The sequence below is a fragment of the Gadus morhua genome, chromosome 6, assembly GCF_902167405.1.
Source record: "Gadus morhua chromosome 6, gadMor3.0, whole genome shotgun sequence".
Taxonomy (NCBI): Eukaryota; Metazoa; Chordata; class Actinopteri; order Gadiformes; family Gadidae; genus Gadus; species Gadus morhua.
In genome coordinates, this window is record NC_044053.1 from 18,917,594 (window position 1) to 18,930,464 (window position 12,871).

The 12,871-nt window shown below is 47.9% G+C and overlaps 1 protein-coding gene across 12 annotated transcripts in view; it reads right to left on the reverse strand.

The window, feature by feature from the left end:
* Positions 1-12,871, reverse strand: part of ank1a (ankyrin 1, erythrocytic a) — a 95,536-nt gene that overhangs the window by 11,409 nt on the left and 71,256 nt on the right. For 8 of the 12 annotated variants that reach the window (XM_030358438.1, XM_030358445.1, XM_030358441.1 and 5 more), the window contains 9 exons: positions 12,552-12,648; positions 12,226-12,454; positions 11,763-11,891; positions 11,416-11,535; positions 11,225-11,309; positions 9,532-9,633; positions 8,015-8,161; positions 7,565-7,723; positions 193-862 (listed from right to left, as the gene is read on the reverse strand). In XM_030358438.1, the coding sequence (XP_030214298.1) occupies positions 193-862; positions 7,565-7,723; positions 8,015-8,161; positions 9,532-9,633; positions 11,225-11,309; positions 11,416-11,535; positions 11,763-11,891; positions 12,226-12,454; positions 12,552-12,648 (1,738 nt within the window). The remainder of the gene's footprint in view (positions 1-192; positions 863-7,564; positions 7,724-8,014; positions 8,162-9,531; positions 9,634-11,224; positions 11,310-11,415; positions 11,536-11,762; positions 11,892-12,225; positions 12,455-12,551; positions 12,649-12,871) is intronic. The other 4 variants (XM_030358446.1, XM_030358444.1, XM_030358443.1 and 1 more) reach the window with 3 other exon arrangements.

A 12,871-nucleotide genomic window follows, 5' to 3' on the forward strand; every position in this document is an offset into this window, starting at 1 on the left:
CTAGCCAGGAGAGCTGCTTCACAGGTGCTAATAGTTTAGCAAGCGAGACTATAAATCCTAAAGCGTTGGAGGAAAGTAGTGATAAACACCAGACAGTTACAGTCACATAATTTACACTCCAGCGCCGCGAGCCGCCTGAAGGACTGTTGACATTTGACAGCCCGCCCGTCAGACGCCAGCGTTCAGACTCACCTGTCTGCACTCCGGTCCGTAACATTGCTCAGACCTGGGGACTCGCTCAGCCGCGCGTACACCCTCTGCTGTCCTGCAACGAGAGAAAGCCCTTCCTCTGAGCCCGGCCCTCCTTGTTCTCTTCCTCCTCCTCCTCCTCTTCCTCCTCCCCTGGTTCCATCTTCGCTGTTCATGCTCGCAAACGCCAAAGCCTCCGAATTGACCTCTGACCCCTGACCGCGATTCAGTCCGTTGGCATTGAAGCCGGCGATGGTGCCCCCCAGCGAGCCCGGCGTGGCGGTGGCGGTGCTCAGCGAGTCCACGCCCATCTCCGAGTCGTCTTCGGCCAGCTCTATGGAGCCGTGGCCCAGCCCCGCCCCGCCCCCGCCCACGCTGGCCTGGCTGGGGGGCCGGCACGGGCCCCCGTGGGGCGTGCCCGGCGTGCCCTCCAAGTCGTCGGCGTGGCTGCACTCCAGCGAGGAGTCCTCCACGGCCACCAGGGAGGGGCTGTTGCCCGAGGGCCACACCTGCACGTCGGACATCTCCATGAGCGTGTCTTCCTCGGTGGTGGCGATGGGCGCGCACTCCAGGCTGGAGACCTCCTGCCAGAAGGGCTCGGCGCCCAGCGGCGAGGGCAGGCTGTACTGCATGGAGGCCGGTGAGAGGAGCTCGTCCTGCACCAGCCCATAACCTGGAGCGAGACACAGAGAGGCACACTGACATGGGCCCCCCTGCCCGCCACACCTTACCCCCCCGGGCCCCGGGACCCCCCGCGAGTGGGGCGGGGCGCTGTGGTGGGAGTGTTGGGGGGCGGGGGTGGGGGTGCCCCTGCACATGGGGGGGGTTTGCCCAGGACGCAATGGGCAGGGGGAGCAGGGAGGGGGGGAAGGAGGAGAGACAAACATGGCTGAGGTAAAAGGTGCAGGAAGCTCAGGATAGAGGGAGCAGAAGGCGGAAGTGGATGAGTAACCAATCACTCGAACCAGCCCACAGGGACAGCACCAGAACACAGGCCCACAGAGGTGGTTGTGCTCAAATTAGCACCAGAGGATCTAACGAGTCACCTCGCTTGTCACCAATTGCAAAGACCAATCACATGGTCTGGGGTTCTCACTCTGAGGTGGTGCTGCTCCTGTGGTCTGATCTCAATGATTGGTTACGCTCTAAGAAGGATTGTCAAGCCAGTTCACAGCCAGCGCTTACAGTTTGCAGCAGCAGACACAGCCAGGGAGACTGGAGGGGGAGAGGGGGAGGGGAGAGAGAGAGAGAGAGAGAGAGAGGGAGATAGAGAGGGGGGAGAGGGAGGGGGGAGGGAGAGAGAGGGGGAGAGGGAGAGAGAGGGGAAGAGAAACAGAGAGAAAATATAAAACATGAAACCAAAAATAGTGATTGAGAGAGAGTGAGAAGGTGTGTCTGGCTGTGTCTGAAGCTGCTCTGCACACTGCCCCCTGTCGGAAGAAAGACAGGAAGTTCTTGCCTCTGCCGCTATGTTACGGCTGGGACACACACCTGTCCAGCAGGGGGAGACATACCCATGCCATGAATACACAGGTTGTTTCTTTCTCATTCCAGTTTTCTTCCTCAAGCATACTCGCACGAAGGTACGCACGCGCACACACACACCCATGCATGTCGCAGTATTATAATTTCATTCAGAGACAGGCAGGAGGATATTATTAACCAGGCTGGTTAGCATGCTTGCAGGCAAATTTCTAACAAACTGCAAACCACTGACTCATACTTCATGAACCCATAACTGTTATTTCCCCGTAAACGTTAAATAGAACCCAAATGCAGACACACACAGACCCATGATTGACACATATTCACAAACATACAGTTTTTCAATCCCTTTCGGATGTTTTGGGCGGTTGGTCTGGTGGACTCAGGGGACTCCTACCACGACTCTAAACCTCCTGAAGAACAAGAGACCCGAGTCCCGGGCTCCATGTGGGGGCCAACAGATCACCATGGAAACCATTCAAGAAGGGATACTCTGTCAATGTGTGGCCATGTAGATATGTAGATATGATCTATATATATATATATATATATATATATATATATATATATATATATATATATATATATATATGATATTGACTTAAGGTTCAGTCTGGAACAAAGAAGATCTGCTCATTTATTTTCCCAAAGTCACGTGTTCAGTGAAGAGTAGTGACCTCATGTTTACGGGGAGAATTGGTGCAGCAGATTAAACAGAGGGACACGGAAAAGGGGCTTTGGTGTCTACTGTCAGTGTGACCACGTGGGTGTGCATTCCAGATGAGGGGCAGACACGGAGGAGGGGGAGAGAGAGAGAGAGAGAGAGAGAGAGAGAGAGAGAGAGAGAGAGAGAGAGAGAGAGAGAGCGAGAGAGAGAGGGAGAGGGGAGAGCATATTTCTTGTGGTGTCTAAAATGTTTAAAGGCCCGGTTGGCGTAACCTGAGTGGGGCTGGCAGCGACTCTACTGCTGAGGCAGCATCTGATATGAGGGCCAGCAGGAGACTTGGACTGCTTTCCCTGAGCAGAGGAACGTTAGCAGGAGGCTCGGGTGCACTGAAGAACACCAGTAGCTAGCTTTACGCTGCAGCACAACAAGTTCCTGCTGCTTTACGTCAAATTAATGGATTAATGATTCCAGGCTAGTCATAAATATTGAATGCTTCTCTCCTCCTGTTAAAATGTATGACGCAACTGATGGTGACATTGCGTGCTCCATAACCTTCAGTAATCTATCTTGCTGAGGGTGGCCAGTTTCTTGTCAACATTAGACTATTCTTATCATCGGCTGGACAGGGACAGTGGAAACAGAAATCATAAATAATGTGGTCACAATATTCAACATCAAGAAGGTGTCTATTCTAGAAAGCACAGAAATAACTATTTTGTACTAAAGTCTAATTCTCTGTTGGTTTGACTCGCATGCCCAAACAAAAGTCACAACAACATGGTGGTTTGGGAGGACTGTCCAAGGGTTTCCTTTACGGATCATGGTTCACGTTTAAAATAACCCCACCAACCCTCATGCCACTTCACCACCCTCTTTGAATACCCCCAGACCTGGGCTCGGAGTACAGGCCAAGGAAGGATGGAGGATTAACTAAAATAACTAAATCGGGACCCTGCTACATCACTGCTTCTCTGCATGGTAAAGCTTCTGCAGTATTGGAAATGAGTATCCAGGAAGACTCAATACAAATACACCTTTTATAAACGACCCTGAAAACAAAACTCCCACCACTAAAGATTGACCTTGTTTGGGAGAAAAAATTATATAAATCCAATATAAATGCATTTTGGGATTGTGAGAAATGTTCAATTATGCTCAATTAGTGCTTTGGGTCAGAGGAGGAGGTTTAGAGATGTCAAAGATGCTATGAGTTGTGATGATGAGATGAAGGATGAGGACAAGGAGACTGGGCATCGTATGAGGAAGCTAAACACAGGAACACAATAGACTCCCATGTAAATGAATTGTGAGACTTAGAAGTAGAAATAGACGTACAGATACTGACACATTGAGACAACAGAGATATAGGAAAACAGTTAGGAACACAGGGAGACACATTTATATGTACAACACTGAAGATGACAGTACGACAGTACAAACGAGGAGCCCACTCTCAACTACACACACAGACATAGAGTCATGGAGGGACATTCAGGTAGAAACATTCATACATGAACACAGTCACGGTTTCCAGTTCTGAAAAAGGTTGAAGCCTTTTCTTCTCTTTAACCGTGTATTGGAGCGATACACAGGAGACATGCTCTCAGGTCATTTCCAGGTACGCATGCCTAGCCAGAACCCAACGCTCGCTCATGCAACACTGGGTGCTAATGCAGGGGTTTAAGGACTTCATTTCCCAGAAGCCCATTGTGCAAACTCCTGCCCTCATTTCAGTGTCCCCATGCAAACGTATGAGGGGGGAACCTCAAGCTCTCGTGCGCAGTCAGACATGCAGGAGGTCAGGGAGAGAGGAATGTAAAAGGAAGAGGTGACAGAGAGGAGACAGATTAAGATAGAAGAAACCATATGCGTACACAACAAAGGAAACAGGAGGACAGAAGAATTAAAAATAATCAAATAAATCAACAGAGAGCGAGAGAGCAAGAGAGAGAGAGGGGGGAGTGAGGGACACCTCCACCCCCAGGTGGGTTCTGGGTATATAATCTAGGGATTTGCTCACAGAGCTTACAGTAAAATAAAAAGAAGAAGAAAAAAGTGTGATTTTCAGTAGAAAAAAATGCTACTAGTGGTAGTCTTAACGTAAAGACAGAAAGATATGGGTCAGAGGTCAATATGAGGTCAGCATGAGGTCAGAGTTCGGAGAGGAGGAGGAGTGAGTAGGAGGTAGAGAAGGGCGACCGGGCTGCAGATGACAAGTCGAGAGGAAACACAGCGACAGTCAGTCTCAGGAAGGAACCACGGACCCCTCCAGAAGGACATACAGACGGTCCGCCCCGAGGAACTCACTGATGGCCCATGCATGGCAGGCAGAGAGCTGGAGCTGGAGGCCTACTATATTTACCTAGAATTATTGGGTGAAGTCATCCTGTTCATAGCAAACAAACTCATGATTTAGGTTAAAATCCAGGAAAATCAGGGTTGTTTCTGAACTCATAGTGGGAATTCATTTCAATAGCTAGATAACTACACTGGCTTGTTCATGTCATGTACTCTACATTCAGAGGAGGAGAAGAGCCTCTCTGAGCGGGACATGGAGACACAGTACATGTTCCTCTAACGTAGATCTTCTTACGTTGTGATACAAACAGGGTTTTCCCAATGTATACAAAGCAGAAAGAAGGGTTCAGCGTGTTTTAGTCTGCAAATGGCATCAAATTCATCAAACCTCACTTGTGTGTCGTCACACTTTAAATAACTCTGGACCATTCCTTTAAATAAATCTGGACCAGTCCTTTAAATAACTCTGGCCTATTCTATTTATATATCTATGGACTATCCCTTTAGATAACTATGGACAATTCCTTTGGATAACTATGGACTATTCCCAATAAAATGATTAGAATAAATCAAGCCTTGAATGGACAAATGGTTAATACTGAGGGGGGCATATGATTGGATTTATGATCAGCTCTTGGGGCTGTTCAAGACAAAAAAAGTCAATTGCTTGACAGACTGAGACTTCACTTTGAAGCAGCCTTGATGTTCCCTGTCATTGTTCTCCCAGTTTAACTCTGGGACAAAAACATCTTCAACCGGTTCTTCATGTGTGATCAGCCAGAGACACAACAGCCCTCTAAAAAAATAACTCACACAGAGTGCCAAGGGAGGGCCTTTGAGGTACTGCTATCAAACAGATGGACAGAAAGAGGGACAGACAGACATTCAGACAGACGGACAGACAGACAGACCGACAGTACGACAGACAGACAGACAGACAGACGTACGGACGGACAGGTATCAGATGCACCGCAGCCGTGATCTGAACGTCTCTTTCATGGTCATGTGTCTACGCATCGTTACATCCCCGGGCATTGCTCCAGTTTGCACAGGGAGAACCAGTGGCCCGGCTGGAGACAGGGGGCCGAGAGCCGGGCAGCTCCCCATGAGGACCACAGGGAGGAGGGCGCCCTCGGCAGGCCAGAGGGTGAAACTGGAGTCAATCAAGATGTACCATGTACCATGAGGAGGAGGAGGAGGAGGAGGAGGAGGAGGAGCACTCTGTAGAGGAGAGCAGTTACCATGGGCCAACCTTATGCTCTAAGGCAGACTGTACCATGTATGGCAATGAGTTGATACACATTGAAGATATCCCATGTTGAAATGCCTTGGATTTAAAAGTCATAAGGGGGTGTATAGGCAGTTTTCTATTTGAATAAAAGGTGTGATTTCTCTTTAAAGCAAACTGTGATAAAAACTTGACTAAAAACACAATGCTTACAAATAACATTTGTGCGCAGTTGAATGATTGTTTACTAGTATAATGGTTTAGATGAGTGAATATATTTGGCTTTGGGATTTCTCTATCCCTTTGCTGGTGGCTGCATAGATACTCCAGTCCTAAACATGCTCTGCTTAAAGATCCTCTAACCTTTATCTTTATGAAAACACAATCTTGAAGTGAATATTGAATGCTTGACTGCTTGACCACTTTTATTTGTTAAAACAAAGAAATACTATAGCTACATTTCCACCCGTTCACTCTCATTGAGAATGCTTAGGGATAGATGAGTTGGCAATCAGAACTTCCGTCTTGAGGTAGGTCTGATTATTGTGCCAGGTGTCTCCCAATCTGGGACTATTCTTCGCTGCATTTTTAAACTGTGCAGAAGTCCTTTCTTTGTGCCAGTTTGAACCAATTACAAATGGTCTCATCGAAGCCACCCTTTTACATACGAGTCTCACATTATTTCAGGGGTCTCTAGACTTGAGTTATCTGGCACAGCTCTGGAACCTCAAGCTGAGGTCATGCCTAGGAACTTCCCTGAGGCTCTCCAGAGGATGACGTAGGAGTATCCTGAGTCCCAGCAGTGGTGCTGCATGAAAACCTCTCATGATCAGCGTTTATCGTCTAATGTTTAGCGTCGACAGGGGGATGGTGTTTAGGGCGACACCATCCCTTACAAAGTTAACGTAGAGACGCGAATCAGGCGAATTATTCGCCAGAGAAAACCGCAGACAAGTTTTGATTTGTCGCACCACACTTTCGCCCTGAAATATTTCAACTTTTCCGAGACATTCGCGGGATGACAGCCAATCAGCGTTCAACAGCGTGGCCATTGAGTGACATGGGTTATGTAACAGCCAATCAGCGTTCAACCGACCAACCGTTACCTGCAGTGCAGTCCGGGGTAAACCGCAGCAAATTCGGCTGACAAAACTTGCACAGCGACAGTTTATGATTTGTCGCGCAACAAAACATGGGCGACAACGCAAACGGGCGATAAATGTGTCTTTTAGTGTGAACGCAGCTTAACGATTAGCGTCTAACGATGAGCGTCTACTGATTACGCATCTAACGGTTAGCGTCTAATGTTCAGCCTCTAACGAATAGCGTCTAACGATTAGCATCTAACGTTTAGAATCTAACGATTAGCGCCTAACAATTAGCCTCTAATGTTCAGCGTCTAACGATTAGCGTCTAACTTTCGGAATCTAACGATTAGCGTTTAACGATTTTCGTCTAATGTTCAGTATCTAATGATGAGTGTCTTACGTTCATCGTCTAACGTTTATAGCCGAATGTTCAGCTCTCAAATTAGCGTCTAAAGTTTAGCATCTAAAGTTCAGCTCAGTGTTAGACAGAAATGACAAGGAAGAAAACTGAAGAGAAGAAACAACAAGGCAAACCTCGGTTTGCGGTTTGGGTCGGCCCCTGAGCGTAAGGATCTTTCTGCACTTTGAGGTTCTGAGCCGCAGTCTTACCATTGGTCAGGCCCGGGGAGAGGTGCTCTCTCTCGCTTGGCCGGCAGCGGTTGAGCTCCCGAGAGCCCTGCCGGCCCTGGGGCTGGGGGGGCGGCCCCTCCAGCATGGTGACGATGTCCATGCGGTCGATGCTCCTCAGGGCCACGTACAGACTCTCCACTGGGGGGACGACGACACATGAGGGGGGAAGGGGGTACACAGAGAGAGGAGAAGGGGATACAGAACGGTTAGAGCAACAGGATCAATTAACGTGGGACAACCACAACAATAGCAATAGCATGGTTGAACATCTGGATCTGAGATGATCAAAATCCTAAACCGGTGCATAGACCTTGGAAGAGGAGATGGGGTTGTGGATCTGAAAACAGTGTGTAGATCCTACAGGAGGAGACCAGGTAAAGGAGAACCTGAGTGTGGTTATGACTGATGTGAAGGTGAGTTAAGACTCACTTCTCATGTACTCACTCTTGGCCCTCTTGCCCTCCCTGGTAGCCCATAGATTGAGCAGCGCAGAGCTCTGCTCCAACAGCGAGTTGGGGTTCTCCACCCGGATCTTGTTGATGTCATCCACACTGAGCTGGAGCTCACGGGCTAGCTCTGTGGGACACATGGGGGGAGAGGATGTATAACACCGACCCTAGCTCTGTGGGACACAGAGAGGATGTATAACTCTGACCCTAACTCTGTGGGGACACAGAGAGGATGTATAACACTGACCCTAACTCTGTGGGGACACAGAGAGGATGTATAACACCGACCCTAACTCTGTGGGGACACAGAGAGGATGTATAACACCGACCCTAACTCTGTGGGGACACAGAGAGGATGTATAACTCTGACCCTAACTCTGTGGGGACACAGAGAGGATGTATAACACTGACCCTAGCTCTCTGGGACGGAAGGAGGGACTGGACTTTTCTTAAATAGTTTAAAAAGGCTTCCCACCGCAAGACGAATGATTTCATGACTTTGTGTTTCCTTCACGACTAACCATCTAGGATGTTCTTTACCTTAAAAGAGAATCATAAGATATCCCCACGGCCATAACACAGAAGGTAGTCAATCCCTCACCCCCAACAAAGAACGTGCTATGACTACCAGGCATTATTTCCTAGCAGACAAGCAACGCTCTGGTATCACTCAATTATCAACCCTCCTTCCAATGGAACATCCCGCTGTCACAGTTTACCCTCACAACCATTCTACTATTGAAGACAATGGAGAATCACTTATCTACAAAGGAAGATTTTAATCTTTTGAAGATTTCATTGTCCCCCCTACTACCTACATACAGGTCTACCTACATATACACCTCCCTACATACAGGTCTACCTACATATACACCTACCTAGATACAGGCCTACCTAAATAAAAGCCTACCTACATACAGGCCTACCTACAACCAGACCTACCTACAACCAGGCCTACCTACCACCAGGCCTACCTACATACAGGCCTACCTACATACACGCCTACCTACATACAGGCCTACCTACATACAGGCCTACCTACATACACACCTACCTACATACAAGCCTACCTACATACACACCTACTTACATACAGGCCTACCTAAATAAAGGTCTACCTACATACACACCTACCTAGATACAGGCCTACCTACATACAAGCCTACCTAAATACACACCTACCTACATACAGGCCTACCTAAATAAAGGCCTACCTAAATACACACCTACCTACATACAGGCCTACCTAAATAAAGGCCTACCTACATCCACACCTACCTAGATACAGGCCTACCTACAGCACTGTTGAAGGGGCCTGAGACTTAAGAATTTCATTGGCAGCGACAGCATCTGTAATTGTTGTGCAAATGACAAATAAACCATCTTGAATCTTGAACAGGCCTACCAAAAAAATCCCTGTCTCCAAAGCTCTTTTAGTGAGACAAAAGTGTGATGCAAGTTTTCCAGCAGCCAGTCAGTGCCGGCTCCTCCACTCACCAGCCCAGCTCAGTCCCAGCTGTTCTGCGATCAGAGCCATCTTTAACTCTGTCCTTTCCATGGCAGTCATGGCCGCTGCAGAAACCACAGCAGAATTGATACCTTAACAAATGAGATGAAGATTTTCAGACTCAGTTCAAGAGTTCTGTCATTGTTCTTTGGTTTCACCTTGTACCTTTGGGTGCACCTTATGATCAATGTACAAATAAACCTTTTCTAAATCTCATAATTTCCTCGTAAATTTTGCAGGGTTTGAAATACAATAATTCAGCCTCTTATCCTGGATTAACGAAATGTTTGTAAACCCGAGTGAACATAAGAGTGTGAACCCTAGTGAAAATAAGAGTGTGAACACTAGTGAACATACGACTGTGAGCCCTACTGAACATAAGACTGAGCCCTAGTGAACATAAGACTGTGAACATAAGAGTGTGAACCCTCGTGGACATAAGAGTGTGAACATAAGAGCGTGAACCCTGGTGAATATAAGAGTGTGAACCCTAGTGAAACTAAGAGTGTAAACACTAGTGAACATAAGAGTCTGAACCCTAGTGAAACTAAGAGTGGGAACCCTAGTGAAACTAAGAGGGTAAACCCTAGTGAACATAAGAGTCTGAACCCTAGTGAAACTAAGAGGGTAAACCCTAGTGAACATAAGAGTCTGAACCCTAGTGAAACTAAGAGTGGGAACCCTAGTGAACATAAGAGTGTGAGCCCTAGTGAACATAAGGGTGTGAGCCCTTAGTGAAAATAAGCGTGTGAACCCTAGTGAACATAAGAGTGTGAACCCCGTAGGGATGAGCGTGAGGAATCGATTACTCGAGTACTCCTCGTTACATATGAACTCCGTTGATGGACAGGCAAACTCGAGTTTGCATATACACACAGAGACAAGTGTTCTGAAGCAAATGTATACATTTTCTGTGTGGCACCACTGGCGCGTGCCGTGCACAAAGCAAATGAAATGTATCAAATTTCTGTGCGGCGCGTGCCGTGCCGTGTGTGCACAACGCCAGAATTCAAAAAGTTAAGATATGGCGGTTAGAGCAAAGCGCAGCGAAGTATTGAAATACTTTATAGAAATAGAGAGATCATAAGGTGAAATGTCAAAAATGCCAAGCGAAATTGAGCTACCAGAATACTACAAGTAGGCTACTATGCGGCAACATATGCTCCTGAAACACATCGGTGAGTTCGGGAAAGCAGACCCGCAGCAACCAAGTGTGTCGGTTATTTTCACCGCTGCAAGACACAGCTGTAATCCCGGCCGTGTATAGAAGATCACAACGCTGAGTATTTTTTTAGTTCATTTGCTGCCGTTTTATTTGCAGCTTTAAATTATTTGCAATGGTTAGGCTACTTGTTTCGTTTTATTTTTTTAAAAACGTTACAGGCCTTTGTTCGACGTGATTTAAATTGTGAGACGCATATTTATTTTTGCAAGGAAAATGTGTTTTGAACGTTTGCCAAAATAAATAATGAATACTCTGATAACTCTTGACTGTTTTGATTGAGAATAAGCATTACATGTTTGATTGGTAATATTGCCGTTCATCATTAGGCCAATTCCTGCTGCAGATGCGTTGCATTCTAAAAATAGATTAGTTTTAAAGGAGTACTCGATTGATCCTCAAGGAATTCATTCGATCACTCGAGTTTGGAATTTACTACTCGTGCCCATCCCGGCCCATACCCATGGCCGGCTCATTCATAGCGCTGTATCTCTCCCTCAGAGCTAGTGGGGTCAGTGTGCGTCTCCGGTCTTCACTCCCAACCGCCTGCCAAACAGAAGGACATCACGTCACTCAGTGTGGATTGTACGATCGTTCGTCATTAGATCATCATCATCATGTAGACGTGTTGATATATTGATGGACTCTTTACCCTGGCGCACGGGGGCATGGTGATGTTGAGGTTGCAGAGGACTTGTTGGCTGTCTTCATACTTGGTGGACTTGCGGAGGAACGACAAATATCCAGTGGGATCCTTGCTGCTGTCTCTCACCTGAGGATGATGGAAAAAGGCGTTCAGGGCACATCTTGCTTCAGAAATATGTAGCAAAACACAACACAGGAGGATAAATGTGCTTTGAGATTCCTGCAGCTGACAAGCTGAATAGAACGTTATTTTAAGGTCATGGGGACTTTAGTAAATGAGAGTATGAACCCCCCCACACACACACACACAAACACACACACACACACACACAGTATACGGTCTTATGTAAACACCTTGACGGAGACAGGAAGCCTGTTATCCTTGAAGGCCTGGAAGCTGAAACAGCGAGGCTGCTGGGTGGCCTTCCTGATGGGCACCAGGTTCCCTGAACACTCAAGGTGGAGAGGCATACCTTCCATCACCTGCAGGGGGCAACACTGGGATCAGCCGCCGCAAACAGGAAATGGACACAAACAAAATGTCTAGCGATATGGGCCAAAAACTAAATAAAAGTCGGCAAATAAGTTGTCGTTTTAAATGTTGCCTTATCACTGTGCGAGGTGTCATCTAAGGAAAAACAGGTGTCAGTGAACACTAATGACGGCTATGCTGTGTTTAATGTAACAAGGTATGGGTAGTAGGCTAGGCTGGTGAAGTACCTGTGCCCTGGCACACAAGATATGATAGGAGAGACATCTGTGAGAGGGACTACAGACAACCTGAATAAGCAGCCCTTCTATCCCAAGTTTTCCTGACCTCTATGTCCCGGCTGCGGGCCACCTCGTTGAAGTTCTCGTGCTGCTCCAGGGTTTTGTCCATCTTGTCGTCCGTCATGCAGTAGCAGCGCAGGCGGCCCTCGCGGACCTCGTTCATCTTGGCGAACACCACAAACTTGGCCATGTAGGGCACGGCCGACAGCTCTCGGTACAGCAGGTTGGCGAAGGCCACTGCCTCCGCCGTCCGGGGGCAGTCCGCCAGCCAGAACCTGGAGCAACGACACAGCGTGAGTCTCTAGGGCTCATCACGCTACGAATGAGCCTTGATCGGAGTGCTCGTCAGGGCGTTCTACAGGTGCTGCTCACCGCGCGGACACGTTGGTGGTGAAGTTTGCGCACTCGTTGGTGTAGAGCAGCTTGGTGGTGCCGGTGATGTCCTCCCACTGGGCCGGGGCCGTGCCTCCTGCAGGGAGGACATTAGATCAACACGTTGCCGTGGTAGAACCTCCTGACTGCTGCCAGCCAGAGCAGCAGAGGGACAGCCAGGCTAGGGTAGTGTGGCGCTGTTGGCCGCCTCCCAGTCAAAAGGATCTGGGTCAGATGCCCACCTTCTGTAGCCTACTGATGAGCATCCTAGAGAAATTGCCTGAACACAACTGCTCCCTAATGACATGTATGGGAGGATG